Source organism: Copadichromis virginalis, linkage group LG4 (genome assembly GCF_057382275.1).
Source record: "Copadichromis virginalis isolate Kocher_CV1m ecotype Utaka linkage group LG4, C_Virginalis_male_GT1.1, whole genome shotgun sequence".
NCBI lineage: Eukaryota > Metazoa > Chordata > Actinopteri > Cichliformes > Cichlidae > Copadichromis > Copadichromis virginalis.
In genome coordinates, this window is record NC_140621.1 from 23,901,039 (window position 1) to 23,924,406 (window position 23,368).

A 23,368-nucleotide genomic window follows, 5' to 3' on the forward strand; every position below is an offset into this window, starting at 1 on the left:
AAACTCTTGCTTTGTGAAAAAACCAAACTGATTTAATCAAATTAAATATGTATTGTCAATTTTTTAAATCGCTGTAATCAATGAGACGTACAGTAATTTTATTGCAGAGTGACACACATGAGACATAAGACGATCTTTGGTCAAACCTGATTGGCTCAAGAGACGCTTCCTGTCAGAGCCAGTCGTTGGTCACTCCATTCAACGACTCTGCTTCCTGCCACCGCTAGAGGGCATCATCCAGTAACTGTAGAAAACATAGGTCAAAATAATTTAAAGTCGTTCAGACAATTCGCTTTGTCTTTAAATAGGCGGGAATGGTGAATATCCCTCTCTCTCAGTGTAAAGAAGTTTAAATGGAAATTTAATCCCTGCAATATCTCAGTATAAGAAAAATAAGTGAGATTTCTACAATTAGTCTTAGTTTTTCTACATCATGAAGATGTAACTACTTTTGATAAAAGAAAAATCTGCCAGCATGACGTTTTTGGGCTTAAATTAATATAAATAAACAGATAAATGTGTAAAATTACAAAAAAAATAAATTTAAAAAATTGTTCTGGTAGCTCATTACCCAGACTGTCCTGTAATTAAACTGCCTCTGGTAAGAGTAGATGTTACAATTAGGTGATGAATGTGGGCCCTTGGGGAAATTAACTGCCCACCCCTGATCTAGACCAAGCTCTTTATCATTTATGGTTTGAATCTACAAAGTCGTGCATATCATTTGTACAGCAGTCACATAACATGTAACAGTCACGCGGATCAATAAGTGGCTCTGTCCAGTAAACAATGTGAAGAGTAAACTCTACATTTCTTCATCAGAAATAAATACCATTTGATTGATCAGCTAGACAAAATACAAAAATACAAAGGAAAAAAGTCATGTGTTTCTTATAATGAACATAATAAACAAGCTTCAATGAAACAACCTTCAATTAAAATACCACAGCTGGCTCCTTAGTGTACTGTAGCTAGACAGGTTTGCTCTATTGAATATATCCACTAATCTCAGACATTTGAATCTTTTTTGTACAGGTGACATGAGGAGTTAGTGTCCATACATGTGCCTGAACAGCATGCATCAGCAGTACAGATTGCAGAACGACGCTGTAGTAAATCTTCACATGAATGGAGCAGGTGTGTTCACCTGTGTGATGGAAGGAGGCTGGGCTGGATTAGCAGCTATAATGCAGCTCAATCTGCGAGACTGCTGATGAAAGGAGAATGTCACGGTTCATGCCAGTAAGTTCTCGGCTTCAGGTGTTACATAATATTTGGTCATAACAGAAAAACAGTGATAATAATTAGCTATATCCTGAGAAAACTCCAGAACTCAGTGCTTACATTTGACCATATCTGAAGAGGTTATGGATAAAATACTCAAATAATTCCCGTTCAGAATCATCAGCATGTGTGTCTTCAGGACAGTCTCAGGAACAGGAAACTGCTGCCCCCTCCTGCTGAATGCCAGTCGGCCAATCCCTCATCAATGATCTGCTTGGGTACAAGTGATGATAGAATCATCAGTTTGTTGGCAGGTGGCGTCATAATCGTCTCTAAGTCTGTGGTGTATAAAAGTACTGCACTAATGCAACTTAATGCAACAGCATTTAACAGCCACTCAGACCTCTTGGACACTACCATCATAATCAACTACCAAGAGAAGCACCACAAGCGGTGAGTTGAAACAACAGGTTAAATCTTTTTTGAACACTCTTTCTCTTTTTGGACTTATTTTAACACATGCAGTTTATTATTGTTATATAAAAGTTTCCATCTTTATTTGGACTTTACCTGGTAGTATGTTTCTGTATCCATCCAGGCATGTAGTATTAGATTATTAATTAAAACGTAGATATTTAATAAATAATATGCAATGTAAAATTAATCAGAATAGAAATTCAGTCTTTCCAGCCTAATATATATTTTTAATACAGTTAATGAGGTGTTAATTCAGTCATATGGAAGACTAGATTATATCAGGGACATTATAAGAAGCATTGAGGTGCTTTTTAATTGTTTTTAATTTTCTGTCACACCTTTTTTTTTTGCATAATGGAAGGACAACAAATGAGAGTCGCCGAACAATATATGACCGCCTTTAACTATGACCTGAATTTCTAAGAATGATTAAAAAGCTGAACTTATGAAATTGTTGATTAGAGTTGTCATTGTGTGTATTTGTGTAACCTTTCAGGGCAAAAGCAGAACTTATTGTTTATGTAGTCATGTTTTGTACATTATTTGCACATTATATTTATTGGACTCTTTCGGCTTTGCATCTGTTTTTTGTTTTTTTAAAAATATGTGGTTACATCTATGCACATTTACATACAAATTGCATTGCTATTTTTCCATTTTTTAACTGTGAAAATAAATAAATAAACATTTCAAGCTATTGTCAGTGTAAACCTAGAGGCCACTTCAGCACATCCTCACAGTAATCTGATTATGAAGGCGCTTTCAAGCTTGAAGGTATCGCAGCATTTGATTAGTAACATGAGCACATGGCTTGTCTTTATATGAGGATAATTACGTCACAAGATTTTTATAACTGTTTCATTCATTGTTGGGCATTTTAATGAGACAGTGACTTTTACAGTTGAAACAACAGAAGCATGAATTTGGAGGTGGCCAAATCCGAAGGAAAGACTGGCAACAAAGCTCCCCTCAGAGCCACGGCCCCCGGCTCCCCACGCAAGTCTGCACCCAAGTTCAAACAGAGGAACACGCGGCAGTTCAAGAGCAAGCCTCCCAAAAGAGGAGTGATTGGGTATGTCTCTTTCTGATAACCTCGCACGAGTCATCTAAGTTTGTCAGATATCCTCCAGTAAAGCTTGTTATTTTCTTTCTTTACCAGCTTTGGAGAGGAGATCCCAGGAATGGAAGGTCTTGGAACTGGTAAGTAAAAAAATTAAAGTCAGATGGCTACATAACCAAAACATGCACATGACATGACCTTTTCTTCCTTTAAAAAACAAAAACAAAAAAACAAAAAAAAACAACAACTCATGATTTGTTTTCTTCTCTTTGTTTTTTTCATTTTAGACATCACTGTAATCTGCCCGTGGGAGGCATACAGCCATCTAGAGCTACATGAGCTTGCCCAGTATGGCATCATCTGATTATCTCCGCTGTGAAGTTGTTTTAAATAAATGTGGCAAATTTTGAATTTCAGTATTTAGTTTCAATAATCTGGATCATTAATACTGGCTGAAAAGGTGTCTTTATACGTCTGCATGCTGTGAATGCTGTTCTTTGTCTTATATATTTTATATTGTAAACCTAATTTCATAACGATCTCAAGCTGCCATGTTCACAAAACGTGTATCTCGAATGTGTTCTCGTGTCATTGCTTGAGTCTGTGGTTTTAGCTAGAACTCTGTTAGCTTGGTTTCTGCACAATCGTCAGCACTGTCTTTATCATATTTAATCAAACTCTCGAATAAATGTTGACATTTTTAACACAATTTCAGTCATTTGATTTTGTCCTTTTATTTGACGGTTATTTACTGACCCACACTGCGCATGAGAGATTACATCATTCCCATCATAAATACCATCTGTAATCATCATTATTTATTCAATATTTGTTAACACTCAGAACACAAAACTTGCTTTTAGCAAACTCAGTTCAGTTCATTCAAAACAGCGCAGGAAACCTTGCATGTGTGGGACGTGCACATGTGTTTCACATATTTGCAGCAGGTTGTCCACCGTCAGTCGCTGAAAGGTGCTTTTACAATCTTACTCTAATCATTCTTCTGAGCTGTTCCATTTATTCTGATCTCAGCTCAGAATAAATGAATTCCATTTTTGTTCATTGATTATTTTGTTACATTGTAGGTGCTTGTGATGAAGATGCAGATCTGATCTGCAGGACCTCTACTCCCCAGGTGACCCATTTACAACCACTCCTATGCTGTTGAACTGTTTCACCATTTTGAGATCCTCCAAGGATCCTTCAAATATCAGGAGGTGTGTGTCTTTGAAGGATTTGGGCACATGTGGTGAAAACGTTTTGGTGATAGTGTCACTACCGTCCCATAAACACACACACAGATACAGTTTCAAGACTTTCCTTGGTCTGACCCACATTGGTGAAGTTAAAATCTTTCAAATCCATTTCCATATTCAGACTGATTCGATATTTCAGTTAATGAGCAGTTCAACAAGTGTACCTAATGAAGTGGCCAGTGAGTACATGTTCTTGAAAAGTGGAGTTTTTTTTTTTAAACACAAAAGAGGTGATAGCTATTGCGAAGCTGCAGTTAACTTTTAACTGAAATTCTTTTTTTCTTAAACTCTCAAGCATTTTTAAAATGTAAAACATTTTCAGTGGATAATTTGTGTTGGAATTTGCTTTCCTCGTTTAAATTATGTCTCATTTCCATTTGCAAAAGTTCAGTCTGTGTGTTTAAGGTTAGGTTGTTTTAAATGATTGACAAATGAAGCCAGAATTTAAGCACAGCCAGAACTCATTAAACCCCAACCAGCATATTGCTGTATTCGTCACTTCGTGTTATAGCTATACTTTATGACGATTAATGCGTTCCAGCAGTCGTATGGTAATAAATAATATCAGAATCTGGACCCCAAACACGACAGTCACAATTATTCCTATCAGGCCCTCGTGCTGCTTGATCCATCGAGAGATTTCCCCCAGACAACCTCCCAGGAAGATCACACTCTGAGCAGTAAACTCATCCAGTAATTGGGCTCCGACACCACACTGAGAGTTCCACACGGTGCCGTTCTCCAGAGGATCCACGCAGCATGTTGCAGGGACACCGCAGGCCAGCACTCCTGGAGCTGAGCAGTTGTAATATCTGAAGAAAGGGAAAAATAACCCAATAAAAAAACTTCACAGCTCATTAACTTCTTCAACACATTCCTACATCGTGACCAACTGGCTTTGATTTACTTTCAAAAAAGTAAAAAAAAAAAGATTTCCAAGTTGCTCACATGTTAATCTCCCAGTCTCTGTAGTTGTCCGCCCCACAGCACTGCAGATTTGACTGAATCTCGTCTGTGATGAACCTCAGATCCAGATCATCTTGGTACCGTGCGATGGCAACTAACATCCCGGATCGCAAGTTACCTTCAATCTGATCTTGTAGAGTATGGGCCACAATGGCGATGATGACTTGAGCTGTGATGAGCACCAGCACTGTGGCTGAGAACAGCTTCAGCAAGCAGCGATTCTCTCTTAGGGCACCCACGCAGCCTGACAGGCACAGCACAGTGAGCAGAAAGCCCACGCTCAGAACTACCAGCATTGGGTCAGTGCCAATACTGCTGATCTTCTCCTGAGCAAAGGATTCCTTGCTAATGAGACCCCAAACCCCCAGAGCAAGAAGCAACAGGCCCAGAACTGTGAACAACAGATTGCATATGATAAGAAAGTATTTTAGGAAATAGTCCATGAAAGAATAACCGTAACAGGGATCTATCCTGGCATCTGTGGGACTGTTGTGTTGCTGTCCGCTGTTTGTCCCTGCTTGAAAATCAGTAGTGACCAAGGCAAGCTCCTCAGCATTGTTTGTAGATCCTGCCTTTAGACACACAAGAATGCCACAAAAAATTAAAGCCACCCCAGAAATGTAACTACAGGTGAACAGAGGAACACAGTATTCTCAAACTAACCCAGTGACACACCTACCTTTGGTAAGAGTGGACTGGTCTCATTCGGAGTAGCATCTCGTCTCAGCCATGGCCAAGGGAATCTTTTTCTAGGCAAAAATCTCCTCATCTTGTCAACCACTGGGAAACATCAGCTGGTCAGAATGACACAGGATAAAATGTAACACAGGGCAATCATTTGCTACAATACAGAAAAGCATGTGAGCTGAGCTGGAGTAACCATTGCTGTGCTTAGCCTCGGGGGTGGGATTTCTTCATCATGTGAGAGTCACAGTGAGGGGATTAAAAGGGTATCGCAGCGTGTCGGAGACACACACTCACACAAAAGTGGGCATCCGAATAGAAGTAGCTACTTTTTATTCAACTCTACTCATGTGCAATAAAGCAGGACCTGCAAAGGATAATATATTGCCCTACAGTGGGACCCATGGGTCAAAGACTCACAAAAATGTCTCCTGATGGTGATTACCACAAAAGGAAGAAAGTAGAAGACATATTTTAAAATCCTTGCTTTAATTTTCCAGAAACCTGGAAAATATGTTTTAGGCCTCAAAAAAGAAACAACATTGTAGCAGCTGGGCAACCACTAAAACCAGTTTTAAGTTTCAGAATCTACATAGATTCCCAGCTTTTGTGCTTATATAATGAGGATTTTCCAGGTGCATTTGGTTTCCTGCTGTGTATGCAACTTAACATTTATCACGGGATTAACAGAGACTAATCATATCATATCTGTCAATATATCTGTCACTAGTTAGAGCTGGTTGGCCATGCAGTCAGGTATCATGCACAAGACAGTTTCTTCTAACGTTTACAAAAAGTTCAGAAAACCGAGACTCTTCTAACGTATGGCATGAATAATCCCAGACAAAGAACAGAAAAGCAAATGAATTGTCATATTTATTAAAAATAAAACACACTTTACTAACCAAGAGGAATTCAGAACTTCTTAGAAGACTGAGTAAAATGTTTCGTCAGTTTTTAATCAGAAACAGCATCTTGCATTCCTTTGTGAATGACCTTAGTTGTGTTCAGGTTAATTTCTATATGATATCATGTTGCACACACTGCACAAAAAAAAACAAGTCAGTCTCTAGTAATGATGCACGTACCTCTTTAAGTCCACAAAACACATCAAATGAGTAAAGTCTTTGAAATGTGTAATTATTTTGGCAGGTTATTGTAGCTATTGTATGGTTGAAATATGAATCCACTGTGGAAGATTGTGCTTACTTACTTAAAAAAGCAAATATGTATGTTTGAACTTTATACTTAAAAGGTGTATAAAGACAGCTTCTAACATCCCAACATTAGCAAATTACTTAGTGCTCCACATTTTCTTCCTAATATAGTAACCCGTGGCTCCAAAATACCAACATGACCACAGCTAGAATGCTAAAATCAGCCTTCAAAATATGATGAAATCAATGGAGGAAATTACAGGAGCATGTTTTACATAAAGTGAAAGAAATGTAGAAGTGTCAATTCAGTTTTAGTTAAATTTAAAATGTGTTAACCTAAAAAGCTTACAAATTATTCCTTGAAAATAATCCCTCGAATTAACTCCCTGCCTCTCAGACTTATCAGGGTTTTTGCTATCAGTCAAATGAGATGAAACACCACCCAAACACAGATGAAATGGTCATAGATTACCTTCTATAACAAATACGAAGAAATGCAACAGTTCTCATTGTGGAGCTTCTGTTTGTATTTAACACCTGATATATTTCACAGTAAAAATCCTCTGTTGTTCTGATAAAGTCGTTATGAAGTGATGTGCTACTGAAAGTCAATAACAAGCAGCACATGAGAGAGCAGATGTGACACTGAGTGAAAAAGCAGAGGGAGAAAGCGAGGCCTGGTTATCTCACTCTCTGGCTCTGCTGGTCCACTGTGCTCATTCTTTCCTCTGGCTGTGCCGAACTGAGCTGCAGGGAAATGGAAGGAAGATCTGCGCACTGCTGCAGGCACTGACTGATGATGGACTCCAGGCTTGTAAGGCTTGGCTTTAGTCCTTCCATAAATTTGATTCCATATCCATATGATTAATAAAAAACAAAACAAAACATAGACATGCTCACTTATACTTGCTAGAAAATTATTTGTGGGTAAGTTGTGGGAATTTATCAGATAAGGTTTTAGCTTTTTACTGGGATGGATGACTGGTGGCAAATAATTAAGTAATTTTAAAACTAATTACTTTCATTTTATGATACCTTTTAATCCGATTTTTTTTTCACAGGTAACTATTTTAATGCTGCTATGTATATTTAGCAGGTGTACCACTGCTGAATAGTTGATGACGCTGCACAAAAAGATGAAAAAAAGCAGAATATTGTCTTATATACTTTTATTTCTATAATTTAAATCCCATAAAACCTACTTTAAAAATGAAGAAAGAAATAAAAGATCTGAATAGTTTTTCCCTCGTTGCACATTAGGCAACTTTCACTGTTGGCCCTGTGGTTTCTCAGGTCATGGAAAATCTCACTGGGGAAAATGAACTCCAGCTTGTTAGGGTCAGCAGACAAATAACCACTATCAAAAAATGGTTTTTCATTTAGTTATAAATTATGAGCCTACGTTCAAATAAGAAAATATATTTATCGTGACTGATTGTTGGCAGAAAAAAAAGTTGGATGTCATCTAGTCATTATTAAACAAATCTTCCTGTTTCCTTTTAAATCTTTTGGGAGGATGGAGATTTAAAAAGTATTTAGTTCCTGCCTGTCAGCGCTGAAGATGTATGGTCCGTGTGACGTGATGTTCATCCCACCTACTGCATATACAGTTTTGTATACTGTCTGTAAAGGTGTTGCAGATGGCAGGGAGCGCTGCCCTGTTACATTCCTTTTCAGCAGTGATGGGTGCACCTCCGCTCATATATCAGCACAACTATCTGCAGACATCTGCAGACATCAGCATACCCAGCGGCACATCTTTCAAACAGAATGAGGAACTCTGATCTGAAATAAATCAAAGCTGGAATTTTATTTAAAAAATCTGGGACAGGAAAAAAGCACTAATGTTGTCCAATATTTTCATATGACCTGAAGCTGCTGGTTTTTGAGTAGAAGAAGAAGAAGTAGAAAGATAAATAGCTGTTTGAAGACTATATAGGTTATAGACTGGGTGCACTTGCCTGTGGAAAACTATCCAGAGTATGAAATCCGTCTTAGCCATGAAACTACATGTCATGTGTTGCATCACTGCACATCAAATCTAAACCCACTTCCACAGTTATGTAGATTTATTAAGGTTGGCTCACATCAGACTGAGTGAACTAATGCAGTAAATCACACAGTAGCTTAGTAAAGTTAGAAATTAAGGCAGCTGAGGTGTTAAGAAATATCTTCAGGGCTGCATAATTTTCTCTTTAATTGCTATTTTAAAGTTAATCTGGGACTCTAACCCATTTTCTAATTCTGAGATGGTTTTGGATATTCTCCTTTTTTCTATTAATATGGTTGAATGTGTGTTTTTTATTGTCCCATTTGCATTAAGTGAGTGCAGCTCACCAGGTTTTGATCACCCTTGACGGTTAAAGTGTTGCTGGCTGGATTTGTCGTAGCCCAGATGTTAAGCAGATTGTATTACAGTAGGCAATAAGAATGTTATCCTGGAGCCATACTTCTACATCAAACACCTTCTCTGGATTGGAGCCTACGGGGAGCACAGTTGTCACATGCCACCCACACAACCTAAAAGACATGTGGAGCAGAGATGGGGCATCAGAAATGATCAGGACCTCCTATTATGGTTATTTTAGAAGATGCACAGTCTATAAGATATGAGAGATGATGCAAGAGTGGGACGCATATGTGTGCGAGTGGGTTTAGGGAGATTTTGTTTTTTGTGCACGTGAATGCTGCAGTGTGCACACATGCTAAAAGAACTGAGGATGTCACCGCCCTGAATCAGTGACGTGGATGGGATCAGGTGGGGAAATTGCTCCGGGAGTTTGGGGAAAGAGTTATAAGAGAGTTCTGCACAACTCATGTTTTCTCAGTGTGTCACTGCTGTAGGATCATACAGTACAGAGAGTTTGTTCTGGTACTCTGATCTGAGAAGACCCCTGGCACTTCTTTGCAAAAAAGGTAGCGTAAAAACCCAAATTTAAATTTACTTTCTTGCTCATTTTGGAACAAAACTAAACAATTTTTTATAGCTTAAAAAAGGTGAAGAAAAGATGAACTTATGACTGAACTAATTTCTCATCAGCTTTTCTTCAACCGAAAGACTGTTTAGTATTTTTGTAACGTGGCTTGGCAGCACTTTTCGGTGAGCTTGCTCCTCAGCAGCACCCACAGCCTATATTATTGTGTTTGTTAGATGAGAACGACGAGGATGAAGTTGGCTCTCATTATGCTGTGCATGATCTCAGCGTGTGGAGCTCAGAAATCGAAACAGGAGACATCACGCTGGGAACCTAAAGGTCTGAAAATGATTTTTAGTAATGTGACCTTTGACCACTGAGGTTGTGTTTCTAAAACTTGGAGTGAATAATGACTTGTTTGTTTATACGGTTAAACTCTGTGTTCAGCAGTACAGACTAGTGCCAAGACTTGCTCAAACCTGACTCAGGTGCTGGACAACTGGAAATTTGCTATTCTGACCCAAGTGAAAGACTTGCTGATCAATGACCACGCTTCAGTCCTTCCTGAATATAACAGGTGAGTTATATCAGCTTCTGATTAAACTGGATGTACACAGCAATGATAGCAGACAGACGAGTCTAAATGTTAAGTAAGAGTAACGTCAAACGTCCAGGAAAAACAACGCTCGGTGATGTCAGTGAACATTTGACTCGTCCTCAGGGTTTGTTGAAATAAAGACTTATGTAATCTGCTCTGTGCTGCACATGAATTGTCAGTGCCAGTAAAGCGATCAATGATTGCTGTTGTTCACATGAGGCCAGCTCTGCTTTGTAAATGACCTCAGTGTACTTACTGTGCCAAAATACAATAGTGAGTGTTTCATCATGCTCTGGCAGACATTACTCCAAGTCAGTGAACATTTCATCTGGTGATTCGATTCTGAACTGTGATTGCAACACTTAGGATCACAGTTCACCAGAACTTTTCCCAGTAAACATCTAAGGTCAGCCCATCTCTACTGGGCCAAAGCTCTGCTATGTTTTGCACTTTCATTTTTTTCAGGGGACTTCCGACCTTTACGTCTGCTATCCTGATGTTTTCCGTCGACAGTGAGGCTGTTTCCACTTAACAGCATGTCGTGACTTTCCTGTTTATGCTGCCAATTAGACTTGGTTCTCTTCTTAGTTATGTTTTGCCAATAAACAAGGTTCCTGTTTCATGAACTTACAGTGCCAAAGTTCTTTGAATGGTCATTCTGATACTGAAACCATTTACTTTTCCACATGTCCTCTTTTATGTCCAGGATCCAACCTCTTTCAGATGCTCTGGGAGACCTCTACCGGCAGTTTAACACTTTAAAGGATGAGCTGGGAAAGTTTACCACAAAGCTCGACAGAATGGAGGCTTTCGTGGATGAGCTCAAGGACGGCAGATACGCCCTGCCTCAGCGGCCCGTACATAGGCTCCAACCGAGCTTTGGTCTTAGGTCTCCTCTGCGTGCACAGATGAGGGGTCCTGAAAGGAGGATAATCACTAGCCCAACACTGAGAAGGGCAAGGAGGAGAGGACCGCAGAGATCTTAAACATGTGGGCTTTTTTGTTTGGTATAAATGCAGATTTGTTGAAAATAAATGTTTATATATTTTTCAGAAGAAGAGGATTGTTTTATACTATTTCTTTGATGAGTATGGTCAAAAAAGCTAAATAAAGTGGCTTTAATTAAACTTTATTAAAGCAAACTATAGCCACCTGCTGTTACAAAATCACAATAAACCACAAGGTGGCAGCATTTATCAAATTATCTTCACTATATGCTGTTTTTTGGATGCATCAACGGGCTGGACTTAAAGTCAAATAAATGGCTAAACATGTAGTTAAGGAGTGTTATATATTACCTCATTATGATTTTTTTTTTATTACTTTAATTAGCATTGCAAGCCATTGGTTTGTATTTGATTTGTTTATCCAAATACTTATTAAATTATAGATTCAGTGCAACTCCTTGAGTGTACTTGGAGCATTTTTTTTTTACAGATAGTATTTTACAATGTGTTATCGCTTCATAATCACAGCAACAGTAGCAGTGCTGCTATGCAAAATACTGCACCTCTTGAAACACGGAAACTTTCAGGTGGAGTAACTACCTTCGGAGAAGAACTTATGAACCACTGATCACTTCAACCAGGAAAGAATAGAACTGCAGAGCTACAGGATTACTTCAAAGAACTACTTGTTAAACAATAAAATAAAGATGAAGATCACAATGTTCAAACTCTGGAGGCAAAATATACAAAAAAGTTACAGGCCTACAACAAACACTGCTCAGCTTAGTTTCCTGTCAAAAGTTCTTGCTTATTCACAGGTCATTCCCCCAAATTTCTAACAGCCAGACGCATCGGTGGTCATACGTCCTTTTACACAAGTCTGTGGTGGTATTTGACTGACCAATAAACTACTGGGCAGATATTCAAAGGAGCATGTTTATCAAAGGGGTTCAAAAAGAAAAGAAAAACAGTGACTATCCATCCATTTCTCCTTTCTTGTCGCTGGAGCCTATCCCAGCTGTCATAGGGCAAGAGGCAGGGTACACCCTAGACAGGCCAGTCTGTCACAGGGCTAACACATAGAGACACAGACAACCACTTGCATATTCACACTAACTGCATGTCTTTGGACGGTGGGAGGAAGTGGGAGCGGATGATCTGATATCCTCGTGTTGGTGTTGTTCCCAGACCATCATGAAAATGTTGTTCCAGGTTCAACATTGCAAGTGACCAATCACATTGTTGTGACGTTATTCTTTTGCGTGGCAAGCCATTCGTGCATTTATGAAATTCCAATGTTGCAAGGACAATATCAATTCTGCTTACTGTTTATTAAAGGGTTACGGTTAGGGTTAGGGTTAGGGTCAGGGTCTGTTGATCGGCGGACAGAGGCGGTTTCACGCAGCTTAAGTACAGTTTTTTGTTTTATGCCGGTTTTTCCCGAAGTCGCAAAAGTATGACGTCACAACATTCTGATTGGTCACTTGTAATGTTGATCCTGGAACAACATTTTCATGATGGTCTGGGAACAACACCAACACGAGGATATCAGAGCACCCACGCAAACTTGCTGTATGGCAACAGTGCTAACCACTGTGCCACCGTGCTGCCCAGTGAATATACCCTGCAATATGAGCAGGATGCTAGCTTTCAAAACCCTGCCCATGTGATTAATGATATTATATAACGATGTACATATGTCTGCTTATTGCCTGCTGAAACACCTTGACTGTTTTTCATTCACCCAACCTTTGGTATTCACCTTGATTAGCAGAACAAATAATATCAATGACAGAATTGTGCTGTTAACAGAATCTTAATTCCAACAAATTGGATCAACAGTATATCCTGAATTCAAATATATACATATATAAAATAAAACAGGTCTAAAATGAAAACACATTTAGATTTATTGTAAAAAAAAAACCTCAAACATTTACAATATTTGAAATAAGTTAGATTTTGATCTAAATATGCAAATTCTTAGAGTTGAGTTGTGATCAAAAAGTTTTTAGTATTGAAGCCCCTCCTCCTCTGCTTACTCTATATAGGCCTCAGTCTCTTTTCATTATTCAGTTCAGCTCACCTCTCACCTGGACAGTAAAGAGAATACGCTATACTTTCAACATGCTGAGAACCTTCTGTACTCTTATTGCTCTAGCATGTAAGAGCGGCTACTGGTTCATTTTATAGTCTGTATTTAGAAACATAAAACTTTATTTAAATATTAATTAATTTAAACATTCTTTTTTTCTCTGACAGGTGTGGATGCTGCAAAAGTGTTGACCCAGACACCACCTGTCCACACAGTTTCTCCAGGAGACGAGGTTCTGCTCAAATGCAATGTTCAGAGAGATGAAGGCAATTATGTCAGCTGGTACAAACAGGTCCCTGGTTCTACTCCTCAGTATATTCTGAGATTTTATCGTAGCCACCGTTCACCCAGCTTTGGAACAGGATTCTCCTCAGACCGATTTAATTCTAAAGCCTCATCAAACATTGATTATCAGTTAATCATCAAGCAAGCAGAAGCAGGAGACTCTGCTGTGTATTACTGTAGCACATGGGACAGCTCTGCTCAGGAGAGCGTAGCACAGTGATTTACACTGTGACAAAAACCTCTGTACAGAATACTTCTGCTTTCAGAGGCTTTAACATTTTGTTAACAATGACTATGTGTCTGCTAGACATCCAACTGGATCATAGATAAGGTTAACATATATCAAGTGTCTTTGGGCTAGGAGACTTCAGAGAAAAATATCAAGAATATCAGAATATCCTACTCAATAACAGAGGACCAAAATGAGTATTTAAAATCTTCTTGCACATTGATTTTGCTGTTTACTGATTACCAAACATGTTAAAATAAAACAAAAGGGTTCAATGACTTTAACTGGACATTTAACTTTACTGTAGTTAGAATAAATAAAATGTTGTGCTGTGTCACATTTGTAGACCTGGGACAGTTAAAGGCATGAGTGTCACTGGTTTAAAATGCTTATTTTAAACCTGCAACCTTCACACTCTGTTAGTAAAGCATCACCTCTCTACTCCTCCTTCTCTTTTTCCCCAGAATGCACCTGCAGGTCTGAGCATCTAATTTATAACGTCAGGAAAGTTGTAAAAGAGAGTTAAGGTCTTTCTAAAAGGAGATGTAACTGCCCCTGACTGGAAATGTTGTATTTCACTATACTTTGGTAATTCAGGGAATTAACTGAATACTGCTTTGGTTTTGTCCAAGAATAACTTTATTTATTATATAAGAAGCAGTAAACAATGTCCAGCTGTATAACTTTTGCAGCTCTGTTGTTGTCATACAAACATTTGATATGAAAAATGTTGATTTTTTAACATTTAGTTGCCATTAATACTTAATCCTAATTTTTAAATGGCTAGTACACATAAAAGTCCGAGCTGCTATGAAATGACTGTTTAAGGTGCATTTTAATGTTAAAGAATCCAGTTAGCAGCAGAATTTTTTTTGTGGCTGATCTGAATTTAGATAACTATAAAACATCTCCTAATATAGATCCTTGGATTAAGCTGTTGTAGCTATTTTTACGTAACGTTTATGTTCAACAATAAATCAGTTTTGTATTCCTGCTTTTTAAACAGATCCAAAGATTATGTGAAAATAGAAGTGGCAAAAACTTACAAAAACTTTCTTATTTGCAAATAAAACAACCAGATAGAATGTATAGATTCACCTGACTACACACACTTTGTTATTTAACTTAACAGGAGATTAATCCCAACAAAATATGTCCTGAATTTAAATATCTTTATAAATAAAAATAACACTGCTGTAAACTGAAAACATATTTAGTAGACTTATTCTAAAAGTAAACATTTATGATATTTAAAATAATTTTGAGTTTGGTGTAAAACCCTAATTTCTAGTTGAGTTGTAATAGTACAGTTTTCAGTATTGAAACTCCTCCTCCTCCACTCCTTAGTTATTAAAAGTCTCAGCCTCTCTTCATTGCTCAGTTTTCCTCTCAGCTGGACAGCAAAGAGAATTCACCGTACTTTCAACATGCTGGGGACCATCTCTACTATTATTGTTGCTTTAGCATGTAAGATAATCTTCTGGTTTATTTCATAGACTGCACTTTGAGAGTTAAAAACAGACTTACTGCAATTTTTTTCTCTGACAGGTGTGGATGCTGCAAAAGTGTTGACCCAGACACCACCTGTCCACACAGTTTCTCCAGGACAGGAGGTTCTGCTCAAATGCAACATTCAGAGACCTGAAAGCTATTATGTCGGCTGGTACAAACAGGTCCCTGGTTCTACTCCTCAGTATATTCTGAGATTTTATCATGAGCACAGTTCACCCAGCTTTGGAACAGGATTCTCCTCAGACCGATTTAATTCTAAAGCCTCATCAAACATTGATTATCAGTTTATCATTAATCGGGCAGAAGCAGGAGACTCTGCTGTGTATTACTGTGGAACATGGGATAACTCTGCTCAGGAGTACGTATCACAGTCATTTACACTGTGACAAAAACCTCTGTACAAAGTACTTCTGCTTTTAGAGTCTTTGACGTGTCATTTAGACTGTTTGTCAGCAGCTGCCAATAAAAACACAAATCATCAGACACGTCCATCCTCTACAAGTTGTTGAGATTATATGACATTATTGTATCTGTACACATTTTAATTATATTCAGGGATAGCCTTTGGTTTTTTTTCTTCAGAAATAAATTTCTGTACTGACTCAGTCTTATGCTGTATATTTCAGTTTTTTACTGAATTGATTCTGTATGTTTTTGGATCATGTCCTTCGTGTATTTTCAGACTTCAGCCTCCCTCTTCTTGCCCTGACAGTCTTCCCTCCATGCAGTGCTGAGCTCCAGTCCAACAAAGCCTCTCTGGTCTGTCTGACCATCCAAACATCAGACTGGGTGAAGTGTCTTTGTGAAAACCATCAAGAATTCATAATGTCCCAATGAATAGTAGATGCCTGTGCAAGTAGGTTATATAGCTGATACAATTACTTATAAAGCTAGACAAGATGAAAAGAGAGCAAAATAATCTTTATCCACAGCTCCTCCACCTTTTGGTAATCTTAAATGACACCTCATGCTCATTCTCTCTTTAGCCTATAAAAACAGTCCAATATTGTTTGAAGTTACAAATCTGCTCTCATCTCACACTGGCTGGTGATTCTCTGCACTCTCATCAAAGTTCTAGCATGTAAAGAATCTGATGTCCACTGCAGACTTATGCACAGATGAAGCTTAATCACATTGATTGAGGCTGTGAAAAAAACCCCTAAATTAGAGACATTACAGTTTTAAAAAAATCCAACATTACTCATCTCAAATCATTAAATCTCGAACAAAACATGTAATGGGATTACATTAGTGGTTGGAGGCAGATGGCATTTCTACTTTCTGCTAAGTATTTCTGTCAGAAATGGGATGACTCTGTAAGTTAACATGAACAGTGACTCAGACTGTGACAAAAACCTGAGATACACAACAACTTTCATGAGATCTGAAAAACATCAAACTATTTTCAGCTTTTATAAGTATTACACTAAGTAATCCTCACTTTTTGTTTAAGGTACGGTTTAATTTTTGTTTAAATTATCTACTTGATATCACTTGTTGAGAAACTTAAATCTATCTTTAAATTCTGAAAAGGGATCAAGTTAAAACACTGCAAAATCATCATGAAGGACATGAAAAGATTGTAAAAATTAAAAAAAAGAAGAGACTTCACATTATCAAGTCAAGTCAAGATGAGAAATATACATATGTATGTTTAAGCTCCTCCTCCTGTTAGTCGTATTAAAAGGCTCCTTCAGCACCTCCTCTCTTCATCCTACAGAAGCTTTACAGCCACTTTAAAGTTACAAATTAGAAGTGCATTCTCAGCTCACACCGATAACATGCTGGTGACTCTCTGTGCTCTCATCACTGCTCTAACATGTAAACACTTTGACTTATATTGCACACATATATACTAATGTCAGTGTGTTTCTCTTGACTCCGTGTCTTCTTGTTGTTTGCAGGTGTGAGTGGTGTGACAGTGGTTACACAGAAAACTGTGCTATCAGTGAGCAAAGGAGAGACAGCCACCATGGACTGTAACCTGGGGACTGTTACTAACAGTGCTGCTCGGTGGTATAAACAGATTCCAGGAGGAGTTCCTCAGTATGTGCTGTATTTTTATCATGGAAATACATCTCCAACCTATGGCTCTGGGTTCTCCTCTCCAAAATTCACATCCACTCATCAGTCAACATCAGATTATCGTTTGATCATCAGCAATGTGGAGGAGGGAGACTCTGCAGTGTATTACTGTCAGACATGGGATGGCTCTGCCAAAGAGCATGTATCACAGTGATTTACATCATGACAAAAACCTCACTGTTACTTCTGCTTTTTGAGATTTACACATCCTGATAACAAAGACACTTTTGAAACTTTTTGAAACCAACTCACTAACGACAGATAATGTGTTAATAAACAATAAATTACTTTATTTTAATCAAGGGACTCTCAATTCGATTAACTATCTAACCTTCTATTACCACATGACTTTGACAGCATACATTCTGTTGACGTTCTCCCCAGAGAGAACCCAGAGCCAAGCATCAGCCATAAATGCTGATGCTTGGTATTTCTGTCAGACATGGGATGGCTCTGATTAAGACATACAGACATAAATAAAATAGAAGCAAATATTTCCGTTGTGTGTGTTTTTAGGAACACCTCTTTATATCATATGTTGTTTTAAAGGACGAATATCAACACTGTGACAAAAAACTAAATGAGAGACTCTACAGATTTTAAAAATAAATTCTAACCATTTGAAATCATTACATTTTTTTGACTTTGACTTTTTTTTTGTTAATTTGTTGTTGTACTGTGCATTTAAAATATTGAGGTTAAAGCTGTGTAAATGCTGACCCCAGCCCAGCAGCCAGACTCTAAACTTCAACAGGTAATAAAAGTGGAAGCCGAAGTGCTTTGAACGCCTGGTCAGAGACTTCATCATTTCTTCACTACCAGACACACTGGACCCACTACAGTTCGCTTACCGTCCAAATCGTTCCACAGACGATGCCATCTCTCATCTCCTCCACACATCACTCACTCACTTGGACACTAGAAGGGGGAATTATGTTAAAATGCTCTTCATAGACTACAGCTCTGCATTTAACACCATAATTCCCTCCACACTCACCACCAAGCTGGAGCATCTGGGACTCAGCTCATCTATGTGTCAGTGGATCTCCAACTTCCTAACTGGCAGACCACAGGCAGTAAGGATGGGCGGACATGTCTCAGCCTCCACCACTCTCAGCACTGGAGCCCCCCAGGGGTGTGTTCTGAGCCCCCTGCTGTACTCTTTGTACACATATGACTGTGTGGCCACTACCAGCTCCACCACCATCATCAAGTTTGCTGACGACACCGTCGTGGTGGGCCTGATCTCTGATAACAACGAGACGGCCTACCTGAAGGAGATTAGGAATCTGGAGAACTGGTGCCAGAGGAACAACCTCCTTCTAAACGTCAGTAAGACAAAGGAGCTGATAGTGGACTTCAGCACTAAGCAGGAGAGGAACTACCAGACCCCCGTCATCAACGAGTGCCCAGTGGAGAGAGTGGACAGCTTCAAATACCTCGGAGTTCACATCACGCAGGACCTGTCATGGTCCTGTCACATCAACACTGTGGTGAAAAAGGCCCGTCAGCGTCTCTACCACCTCAGACGCTTGAGAGACTTCCAACTGCCCTCCAAGGTGCTCAGGAACTTTTACTCGTGCACCATAGAGAGCATCCTGGCGGGAAACATCTTAACCTGGTTCGGGAACAGCACCATGCAGGACAGACGAGCTCTACAGAGGGTTGTGCGGTCAGCTGAGTGCACCATCCGCTCCGAGCTCCCTGACCTGCACTCAATCTACAGCAGGCGGTGCTGGACCAAGGCCAGGAAGATCGTGAAGGACCTCAGCCATCCCAACAACAGACTGTTCTCTCTGTTGAGGTCAGGAAAGCGATTCCGCTCCCTGAAGACCAACACAGAGAGACTGAGGAGGAGCTTCTTCCCGCAGGCAATACGGTCTCTCAATCACACCACCACACAGTACTGACCCACACATACAGTTCTTACACACACACTGGACTTTCTGGACTTTGTTTTTGCACAACACTGGTCACTATATTCTTCATTTCCGGTTAATACTTGTACAGCTGCTGTTATTGTGTATATATTTATTTATATTTAGATTTCTTCATACATTCTTATATAGTTCTATATTGTGTATTTTGTTGTACAGTTATTTTATTTTCAACTCTAATTTATATATTTTATCTTATTCTTCCCAGTTAAATTTACCCTTCATTCTAATTTGTGTTGTACAGTTATTTCATTTTTAACCTTAATTTATATTTTATTCCTTCCTAGTTAAATTTACCCTTTTTAATTTTTCATATTTATTTCCTATCTTATTCATAGCCTTTTCCTTTTTTGTTTTCTTTAGGTCACGAGCAGTTGTCCAAGCATTTCACTACATATCGTACTGTGTATGACTGTGTACGTGACAAATAAAATTTGAATTTGAATTTGAAAAAGCAGTGATGAGCAGTCAGACTGCAGCCTCCTTTTCTACCTGTTCATGTTTCTAAACTAGAATCACAGTGACGACTGCTGTGCTGATGGCTTTGAGTTCACACCTAAACACTAAGAGAAAAATCATGTGTGTGTTCTCCGTAGGATATGGATTTCTGTTGGTGTATGGGACTACAGTCTAGCCTCAGGTTTATATTGTTCACTAGCAATTATGAGACAATGAATTTCAGGCCATTTCATGGAGAAACGCAAAAGTAATGTAACTAGTGTAGAGAATTACTTTATACTGGGAATAATTCAGTCATGTGCATTATTTGTGCATTATCTTTAAGAATAGTAATGAGTAATGTATAAAACATTACTTTTTTTGAGTAATAACCCAACAATGATCACAGCAAAGAGGGGAAATACCTCTAACAAGTTCAAATGTTTGACCACACAGCGTGCAAATAATTTTCATGAATGTAATGTGTTTAATATGCTTTTCAGTGATGTTGGCGACTCTAGAAGCAAAGCCAGTGAGAATTCAGTGAGACTCAATAAAGAATCGAATTGATAAATAATATTGATAATCACTAACTCACTAAATTCTTATCAAGTCCCATCCCTACTTTGTGCTGTATTTTTATTATAGCTATATTTTTCTTTATGGGTTTGGCTTCTCCTCTCCAATATTCACATGTACTCATCCGTCAACATCAGATTAGCATTTGATCAACAATATATGGGGAAGCGACACTGACAGTGAAAGTTGGTCTCAATTGGATGTTTCAGTTCCTCTCCCCTCATCAGTGACAGTCAGGAGGTTTTTGTACAGCCATGTATACAAACTGAATCACTGTGGTATTCGGACAAGGCACCAAGCTGATTGTGACAAGTAAGTACTTTTAAACTGATCATGAAACAGGAGGTATTTTGTGTTTATGCTTAGATTCTCTAATTTTCTCATTTCTCATATACTTAGATTTTTCTTTAGACTTTTTTTTTGCTGTTTCATGCAGTCTGCAAGCTACAGAGTTGATCACACGTTGTAATGTGACTTAAGTTCTTCATTAGTGCACAGACACAGATATTGAACTTGATTATTCTTAAAAAAAGGTTTGTATTATCTGCCTCTCAGAAAACATTTTTTAAATAATATTTTCTGGAAATTATTCCATGTTCTCTCAACAAACATTTGACCAAAGGTGGAAAACTGACTATAATTGAACAATCTGACCTTAACCTTAGTGTTGCTTGGTTTTAGAATTAAACCCATTTTGTCTGCAGTTTGTCATAGTTGGTATTATTTTTTCATCTGTGTGAAAAAAAACAACAATTTTCTGATTTAAAAAAAAAATCTAGTTTTTTGTTCTGCTTTAGATGACTATTCCTTCCTCTTTTGCAGATGTCATTGTCTTTTATGCCAATTGTTTATTTTATGATAAATATCATCTTCATCCAATATCTCAGGCCTGATGATGATGTTGTAAGACATAGCCTTTATGTATTTTGGAGAAGTTATTTTAGCTATTTTGGGAGTTAAAGTATAGTATTTTTTCATACATTACTTTATATTGATCCAGTTTTTATTTATTTTATTGTTGTTGTTGTTGTTTTTTAAAAATGGTTTTCATGCATTTTCAGGCTCCAGCCTCTCTCCTCCTGTCCTGACAGTCTTCCCTCCGTCCAGTGCTGAGCTCCAGTCCGACACAGCTTCTCTGGTCTGTCTGTCCAGTCAGTCTGTGTCTTTTTCAGATGTGAGCTGGTTGGCTGGTGGGAGTCCAGTGAGCAGTGGGATCTCTACCAGCACTGCTGTTCAGAGACCAGACCAGACTTACCAAATCAGCAGCTCTCTGACCATCCAGACATCAGACTGGAACATGGATAAGGTTTATACATGTAAAGTGTCTTTGGGCTCACAGACTTCAGAGAAAACCATCAGCAAATCAGCCTGTAGCACTGACTAGCAGATGGGTCAGAATCAGCATTTAAAGTCTGCTCTTCAATCCTTTTGGTATTTTTTTGTGCCTGTGTACATGTAAGAAAATACTAGCAGTTAATGTTTGCTATGCATTTATTCTGCAAAATGTTAATAAAAAATATTGCAAGTGAACATTGGAGGCAATGTAGCATTTTCTTCTTCTGCCAGTTTGAATTTCCTCAACTCTTCTGTATGTCCATGTGCTAGTGTGTGCATGTCCATAAGTTCTTTACTTGTGGGGAGGTTATCATAGCTTCATGTTAGTCTCCAAACTTCCACCTCAAAAAACAAAAGTAAAAAAATTCTCTGATCATATATAGAGAATTGGAGTGCCTGAAAAGATAATAAATATTTTACATTCTGGTTTAAGTTTCCTGCAATAAAAGTGGTTTGAAAAGAACCCCCCCCCCCTCCAAAATGAGTAGTAACTGAAACTATCTACACCTCCCCCTCTGTCTTCCAGGATGCACCTGGAGGCTTCTTCTCTGAATTTAGAGTATTATGCAAATCAAGTCCTAAGTGAGAGGGGACTGTCCCTGACTGGAAAAAAAAAAAAGTGAACCTTTTCATTATTTTACAAATAACCACTGTTGCTTTTAAACCTGGCTCATCTACCAAAAAAGGAGAAATCCTTTGTGATGATAAAATAATAGACCATGAAAAAAAAAAAAAAATATATATATATATATATATATATATATATATATATATATATATATATATATATATATATATTGTCAGTGTGAAGGCTCAAAGATGTTAAATGGTAAATAACTTTTCAGATAATATAAGAGTCAAAAGTTAAAGTCACTGATGCTGAAAGTCAAATAAATAAGTTGGTAAGTAAATAAGAAAGAAAATAAATGTGTAAAAAATAAATAGCATTGTAAAATGAATATATTTTCCCCACAAGGGGGAGGCATTGTCCAATCAGTCTCAGCCACTGAAGAGTGTGATTTTATTTAAAAGCATTGAGGTAATAAGTAGTTGATATAAAGGAATCACTATGAGGGGCCGTACAAGCCAAAATTCATACTTTCACTCTCACATACATATATTCTTCTTCCATGCACATGAATTTTGGCTTGTACGGCCCCTCATAAATCACTGTGAACTACTGCATTGTGGTTTTGCTTCAAATTAACTTAAAGCTTCATTATATTTTGATCTGTGGAGGCTTATTAGAGGAAATATGAATCAGATGAATCATCTGTGTGAGATGTAGACACAGTTTCCTGTTGTTAACTGACAGGAGTGACACCAGATCAGTGCCTGCTGCTGTATCTCATTTGCTTCAAGGTTTGATGTGTGTCTGTTCAGTGATGCTCTTCTGAATATCTTGTCTGTAAAACGTTGTCGACAGAGTTACTGTTACCTTCCTATCAGCTTGAAGCAGTCTCCTTTGACTTCTGGCATCAACAAGGCATTTTTATTCCAGAGAACTGACACTTACTGGATATTTACTTTTTTTGGGCCCATATGACTATGTAAACCCCAGAGATGACTGTGCGGGAAAATACTAGTAG

At 38.2% G+C, this 23,368-nt stretch overlaps 4 protein-coding genes and 2 gene segments (V, D, J or C); 5 read left to right on the top strand and 1 right to left on the bottom strand.

Annotated features, from left to right (window-relative positions):
• Window positions 1–935: 935 nt before the first annotated feature.
• Window positions 936–3,460, top strand: LOC146711480 (retinal cone rhodopsin-sensitive cGMP 3',5'-cyclic phosphodiesterase subunit gamma-like). 3 transcript variants are annotated; one of them, XM_085454338.1, is made up of 5 exons: window positions 936–1,242; window positions 1,424–1,677; window positions 2,603–2,773; window positions 2,861–2,901; window positions 3,049–3,460. In XM_085454338.1, the coding sequence occupies exons 3-5, from the start codon at window positions 2,619–2,621 to the stop codon at window positions 3,123–3,125; spliced, it is 273 nt and encodes a 90-aa protein (XP_085310464.1). In that variant the 5' UTR covers window positions 936–1,242; window positions 1,424–1,677; window positions 2,603–2,618; the 3' UTR covers window positions 3,126–3,460. The 3 variants fall into 3 exon arrangements, with proteins under 3 accessions (XP_085310464.1, XP_085310465.1, XP_085310466.1); XM_085454339.1 differs by lacking the exon at window positions 936–1,242 and having other exon boundaries at window positions 1,259–1,677; XM_085454340.1 differs by lacking the exons at window positions 936–1,242; window positions 1,424–1,677 and having other exon boundaries at window positions 2,363–2,773.
• On the bottom strand, window positions 3,460–5,752 carry tspan10 (tetraspanin 10). The gene is made up of 3 exons (XM_085454337.1): window positions 5,663–5,752; window positions 4,966–5,555; window positions 3,460–4,829 (listed from the first exon to the last, which is right to left on the bottom strand). Exons 1-3 carry the CDS (start codon window positions 5,750–5,752, stop codon window positions 4,529–4,531), a joined length of 981 nt encoding a protein of 326 aa, XP_085310463.1. The 3' UTR covers window positions 3,460–4,528.
• Window positions 5,753–9,621: 3,869 nt separating this feature from the next.
• Window positions 9,622–11,738, top strand: LOC146711482 (uncharacterized). Of its 2 annotated transcripts, none has more exons than XM_085455435.1 (4): window positions 9,622–9,740; window positions 9,976–10,078; window positions 10,187–10,316; window positions 11,044–11,738. In XM_085455435.1, the coding sequence occupies exons 2-4, from the start codon at window positions 9,976–9,978 to the stop codon at window positions 11,321–11,323; spliced, it is 513 nt and encodes a 170-aa protein (XP_085311561.1). In that variant the 5' UTR covers window positions 9,622–9,740; the 3' UTR covers window positions 11,324–11,738. The 2 variants fall into 2 exon arrangements, with proteins under 2 accessions (XP_085311561.1, XP_085311562.1); XM_085455436.1 differs by having other exon boundaries at window positions 10,190–10,316.
• Window positions 11,739–13,411: 1,673 nt separating this feature from the next.
• On the top strand, window positions 13,412–13,884 carry LOC146711483 (immunoglobulin lambda variable 1-51-like). The segment is given in 2 exon segments: window positions 13,412–13,448; window positions 13,547–13,884. Coding segments are annotated over 2 exon segments (375 nt in total).
• A 1,391-nt stretch (window positions 13,885–15,275) lies between these two features.
• LOC146711484 (immunoglobulin kappa variable 3-20-like) lies at window positions 15,276–16,242 on the top strand. The segment is given in 4 exon segments: window positions 15,276–15,360; window positions 15,442–15,787; window positions 15,847–15,860; window positions 16,088–16,242. Coding segments are annotated over 4 exon segments (555 nt in total).
• An 888-nt stretch (window positions 16,243–17,130) lies between these two features.
• On the top strand, window positions 17,131–21,976 carry LOC146711485 (immunoglobulin lambda-1 light chain-like). Its single transcript, XM_085454341.1, has 4 exons — window positions 17,131–17,226; window positions 17,310–17,632; window positions 20,723–20,756; window positions 21,506–21,976. The coding sequence occupies exons 1-4, from the start codon at window positions 17,187–17,189 to the stop codon at window positions 21,826–21,828; spliced, it is 720 nt and encodes a 239-aa protein (XP_085310467.1). The 5' UTR covers window positions 17,131–17,186; the 3' UTR covers window positions 21,829–21,976.
• The last annotated feature ends 1,392 nt before the right edge of the window (window positions 21,977–23,368 follow it).

Excerpts from the sequence above, each read along its gene's own strand:
- LOC146711480 (XM_085454338.1), top strand. The coding sequence starts at position 2,619 with ATGAATTTGGAGGTGGCCAAATCCGAAGGAAAGACTGGCAACAAAGCT. Across the intron at positions 2,774-2,860 it reads CCCAAAAGAGGAGTGATTGG|CTTTGGAGAGGAGATCCCAG; the intron begins GTATGTCTCTTT and ends TTTCTTTACCAG. Across the intron at positions 2,902-3,048 it reads AATGGAAGGTCTTGGAACTG|ACATCACTGTAATCTGCCCG; the intron begins GTAAGTAAAAAA and ends TTTTCATTTTAG.
- tspan10 (XM_085454337.1), bottom strand. The coding sequence starts at position 5,752 with ATGAGGAGATTTTTGCCTAGAAAAAGATTCCCTTGGCCATGGCTGAGA. Across the intron at positions 5,556-5,662 it reads CCAGTCCACTCTTACCAAAG|GCAGGATCTACAAACAATGC; the intron begins GTAGGTGTGTCA and ends GTGTGTCTAAAG. Across the intron at positions 4,830-4,965 it reads AGAGACTGGGAGATTAACAT|ATATTACAACTGCTCAGCTC; the intron begins GTGAGCAACTTG and ends CCCTTTCTTCAG.
- LOC146711485 (XM_085454341.1), top strand. The coding sequence starts at position 17,187 with ATGCTGGTGACTCTCTGTGCTCTCATCACTGCTCTAACAT. Across the intron at positions 17,227-17,309 it reads TCTCATCACTGCTCTAACAT|GTGTGAGTGGTGTGACAGTG; the intron begins GTAAACACTTTG and ends TGTTGTTTGCAG. Across the intron at positions 20,757-21,505 it reads CACCAAGCTGATTGTGACAA|GCTCCAGCCTCTCTCCTCCT; the intron begins GTAAGTACTTTT and ends ATGCATTTTCAG.
- LOC146711482 (XM_085455435.1), top strand. The coding sequence starts at position 9,976 with ATGAGAACGACGAGGATGAAGTTGGCTCTCATTATGCTGTGCATGATC. Across the intron at positions 10,079-10,186 it reads ATCACGCTGGGAACCTAAAG|CAGTACAGACTAGTGCCAAG; the intron begins GTCTGAAAATGA and ends CTCTGTGTTCAG. Across the intron at positions 10,317-11,043 it reads GTCCTTCCTGAATATAACAG|GATCCAACCTCTTTCAGATG; the intron begins GTGAGTTATATC and ends TTTTATGTCCAG.